At 43.8% G+C, this 4,657-nt stretch overlaps 1 protein-coding gene across 2 annotated transcripts in view; it reads left to right on the forward strand.

Annotated features, from left to right (window-relative positions):
* HAVCR2 (hepatitis A virus cellular receptor 2) overlaps positions 1-4,657 on the forward strand; it is a 28,857-nt gene that overhangs the window by 14,487 nt on the left and 9,713 nt on the right. For both annotated transcript variants that reach the window (XM_011966712.1, XM_011966713.1), the window contains one exon: positions 3,403-3,446. In XM_011966712.1, coding sequence (XP_011822102.1) covers positions 3,403-3,446 — 44 coding nt within the window. The remainder of the gene's footprint in view (positions 1-3,402; positions 3,447-4,657) is intronic.

Raw genomic sequence — 4,657 nt, forward strand, 5'->3', positions numbered from 1 at the left:
TAACTGGAGCTCAGGGTTTGAGACCAGCCTGAGCAACATGGCAAAACCCCATCTCTACTAAGAATACAAAAAATTAGGCCGAGTGCAGTGGCTCACACCTGTAATCCCAGCACTATGGGAGGCCAAGGCAGACGGATCACCTGAGGTCAGGAGTTTGAGACCAGCCTGGCCAACATGGTGAAAACGCCATCTCTACTGAAAATACAAAAATTAGCTGGGCATGGTGGTGCATGCCTATAATTCCAGGCACTCAGAAGGCTGAGGCAGGAGAATCATCTGAGCCTGGGAGCAGTGAGCTGAGATCTCACCACTGTCCTGAAGCCTGGAAAACAGAGCAAGATTCCATCTCAAAAAAAAAAAAAAAAAAGCCAGGCATGGTGGCATGGGCCTGTAGTCCCAGCTACTTGAGGGGGCTGAGGCAGGAATATTGTTTGAACTCAGGAGGCTGAGGATTCACTGAGCCGAGTTGGTGCCACTGTACTCCAAGCCTGGGCAACAGAGCAAGACCCTTTCTCAGCAAAAAAAAAAAAAAAAAAGGAGTAGAGCCTTTAAAAGTAAGAGATCCAAGGGCCTGGAATTTGAACACAGAACAAATGTAACTTCTCTTCTACCTGAAGGAGGAAGGACTGGGTCACAGGTGAGTTCTCAGCTCTGGAGTAGATCTGCTTTAAATCCTAGCTTTCCCAATTAATAGCTGTGTGATCTTGGGCAAAGTGGCTCTGTCAGACTCAGTATTGTCATCTGAAAAATGGGGAAAATAGTAGTACCTACTTATTGTGGTTGAGGATTAAATGAGATTGTATGTATACGGTGCTAAGCACCATGTCTGGCACCTAATAAGTGCCGAATAGATGGTAACTACTAAATGTATACACTGTTAAGGCCATCACATCTCACCTTCACTGCTACCTGTCCCCTGAGGCAAATCTTGGGTTCTCCAGAAAGAACATTGCCACTCCCTTCAACTGTCCCATCCATCTTGGTTGGTGGCCAAATCTGTGTGAAAAAATGCTGTAATAACACAACAGTGCTTGATTTTACTGATCATTTTCATAGCAAAATGAAGTTTAAAAAGAAGTTATTTTTACCATTTTTATCAAGAAAAATAATTATAGGGAGGCTGAAACTGGATTTACAGTTGAAAATCTTATGTGCACTTAAGATTCATGTTTACTTAGCAGTTGTACTGATGAAGGTTTTTTTTTTTTTTTTTGAGAAGTAGTCTTGCTCTGTCACCAGGCTGGAGCGCGATGGCGCCATGTTGGCTCACTGCAACCTCCACGTCCTGCGTTCCAGCGATTCCACTGCCTCAACTTCCTGAGTAGCTGGGACTACAGGCGTACACCACCACGCCTGGCTAATTTTTTGTATTTTAGTAGAGACAGGGTTTCACCATGTTGGCCAGGATGGTTTCAATCTCCTAACCTCGTAATCCGCCTGCCTTGGCATCCCAAAGTGCTGGGATTACAGGCGTGAGCCACCGCACCCGGCCTGTGGTTTTCATACTTTAAATTTTTTTCTGGTAATTAGGGCAAAAGTAAGTGGAACATAATCTTTATTTTCTTCAATAATTTTAGGCTGAGGCTATGCCTTTATAATATTTAAACTATAGTTTGTTAAACCAGCATTTAGTCAAACCCTTTATACACATTAAAGGGTTCCGACTTAAGGCTTCCAGAAGGTGGCTGTGACATTTAAGAAGTTTCAACATCTCTGACTCAGCCATAAAAATGAGTAAGCACGCTTAGTTTCCCAAGAGCTGGCAAGGTACTTAGGTTTAGAATTCAGCGTTCATGAGGTCAGGGCCTGTGCCCCTCTTGTTCCCTGCTCTGTTCCTGTGCCTAGAGTAAGGGCGTAGTGCATATTCATGGAATGGATCTGCAGATGAAATAAACAAATGAACAGGAAGGAAAGATGGTGAGTAGGTGGCTGGGCAACGTGACCCTCTTCATAATGACAGCACTGAGGTAAAGGCTGGTGAAGGCAGTATAATTAAGAATGTGCATTTAAATCTATGCAGACTTAAATTGGAAGGCCATTTTGTCATTTGCTAAGTTGTGTGACCTTGGGTTAGTCACTTCACTTCCCTGATTTTCAGTTTCTTCATCTGTGCAATGGGACTAACAGTCAGTCTCTACTTTAGAAGAGTAGTTCTAAAGTAAGTGCTTCTAAGTATCTCTAAAATGAGCTCCTTCACTGAAAGTTTAGCACAAGCCCTGGTTCCTATTACATTGTGGCCACAGTGATTATTTTCATTTGTAGGCAACCATGTCTCCCTTCTCATGAGTAAATGCAAAACTTATTTAAGAAAATGGAGGCTGGGCACGGCACGGTAGCTCACGCCTGTAATTCCAGCACTTTCGGAGGCCAAGGCAGGCAGATCACTTGAGGTCAGGAGTTCAAGACCAGCCTGGTCAACATGGTGAAACCCCATCTCTACTAAAAATACAAAAATTAGCTGGGTGTGGTGGTGCACCCCTGTAGTCCCAGCTACTCGGGAGGCTGAGGCAGGAGAATCGCTTGAACTTGGGAGGCGGAGGTTGCAGTGAGCCGAGATCATGCTACTGTACTCCAGCCTGGGTGACAGAGTGAGACTGTCTCGCCAAAAGAAAAAGAAGAAAAAGAAAATGGAGGCTGCAGTGAGCTGAGATTGTGCCACTGCACTCCAGCCTGGGCAACAGAGTGAGACTCTGTCTGAAAAAAAAGGAAGTGAATTTTTGTTGTCTTTAAAAATCTAATTAGAATATAATGCCTAAGGCCAAGCCTGGTGGTTCACACCTGTAATCCCAGCACTTTGGGAGGCTGAGGTGGGCACATCACCTGAGGTCAGGAGTTCACAACCAGCCTGGCCAACATGGCCTTGTCTCTACTTAAAATACAAAAATTAGCTGGGCATGGTGGTGCATGCATGTAGTCCTAGCTACTTGGGAGGCTGAGGGATTAGAATTGCTTGAACCAGGGAAGCAGAAGTTGCAGTGAGCTGAGATCATGTCACTGCGCTCTAGCCTGGGTGATGGAGTGAAACTCTGTCTCTAAAAAAATAAACAAATAAATAATGCCTGAGTGTTATCAATATTCCTGGATTTTTGTAGAACTCATTAGGGTCTTGTGAAAAAAAACAAAGCACATATTTAAGTAGGACTTCTTGGCAGAATTCTCTATTTCATAAAATAGTAGGGTTCATTGTCTAGATGAAAAAATGTGGCCATCCTAAAGTTGATTCCTGGGTGTTCAGTAAATTTTGTTGGTCTCTCCGTTAATTATTGTGACGAGTATGGAGTAGAATTCGTTTCAAATAGAATTATAGGCATCATTAAGATTTTTTAAAAACTTAGATAAAAGAAAATGTTCTTAACTATTCTATTGGCTGTTTTTCCTCACTTTCTCTTTCTCTTTTTATAGCAGAGACACAGACACTGGGGAGCCTCCCTGATGTAAATCTGACAGTAAGTAACTTTTTTTGTGAGCTGTGTTGTGCTCAACTTGGAGGGGAAAAGTATGGCTGTAGACTTCCTTCATGCCCACCCTGTCCTTGAGGTAAAAAGCCTGAAGTTCCCTTAGCTTCAGATTCCTCGGCTGTAACATGTTGATGATGACAGTTCTAACCCCATAGCCCTGTTGTAATGAAGGACTGAGGTGATGCGGGTAAAGTGCCTGGCATATAGTAAGAGCTTGAAAACCACAAAGAAGGAACATTAGCATTTTGTCCCTCTTATTTTTCAATTTCACAACTGTCTACCCTGTGGAAGGTTCAGAGATTCTTCATCTCCCTAGAATACCATTCTTCTTGCTTCCATCACAACCCAAATGGGAAAGAGTATTTAGATTTACCTCTTTATATATGACAAGACACCAATCAGGAGTATTCAAAGCCATAAGTTGTTTTTTGTTTTTGTTTTTGTTTTTGAGACAGAGTTTCACTCTTGTTGCCCAGGCTGGAGTGCAATGGTGTGATCTTGGCTCACCTCAACCTCTGCCTCCTGGGTTCAAGCGATTCTCCTGCCTCAACCTTCTGAGTAGCTGGGATTATAGGCATGCGCCACTACACACGGCTAATTTTGTATTTTTATTTTAATTATTTTTTTGAGATGGAGTTTCGCTCCTGTTGCCCAGGCTGGAATACAATGGTGTGATCGCAGCTCACTGCAACCTCCACCTCCCAGGTTCAAGCGATTCTCCTGCTTCAGCCTCCTGAGTAGCTGGAATTACAGACGCCCACCACCACATCCAGCTAATTTTTGTATTTTTAGTAGAGACGGGGTTTCACCACATTGGGCAGGCTGGTCTTGAACTCCTGACTTCAGGTGATCTGCCCGCCTCAGCCTCCCAAAGTGCTGGGATTACAGGCATGAGCCATGGCGCCCAGCCAATTTTATGTATTTAACTATAAATAAAACCATACCTTAATTAACCTCAATTTTACTGTCCCTGCTACCTTCTTAGAATAAAAGAAAAACTGGCTGGGTGCAGTGGCTCACGCGGTAATCCCAGCACTTTGGGAGACCCAGGATGGTGGATCACCTGAGGTCAGGAGTTTGAGACCAGCCTGGCCAACATGGTGAAACCCCATCTCCACTAAAAATACAAAAAATTAGCCAGGTGTGGTGGTGTGTGCCTGTGTAGTACTAGCTACTTGGGAGGCTGAGGCAGGAGAATC

This window comes from Mandrillus leucophaeus, unplaced genomic scaffold, assembly GCF_000951045.1.
Source record: "Mandrillus leucophaeus isolate KB7577 unplaced genomic scaffold, Mleu.le_1.0 Scaffold77, whole genome shotgun sequence".
NCBI lineage: Eukaryota > Metazoa > Chordata > Mammalia > Primates > Cercopithecidae > Mandrillus > Mandrillus leucophaeus.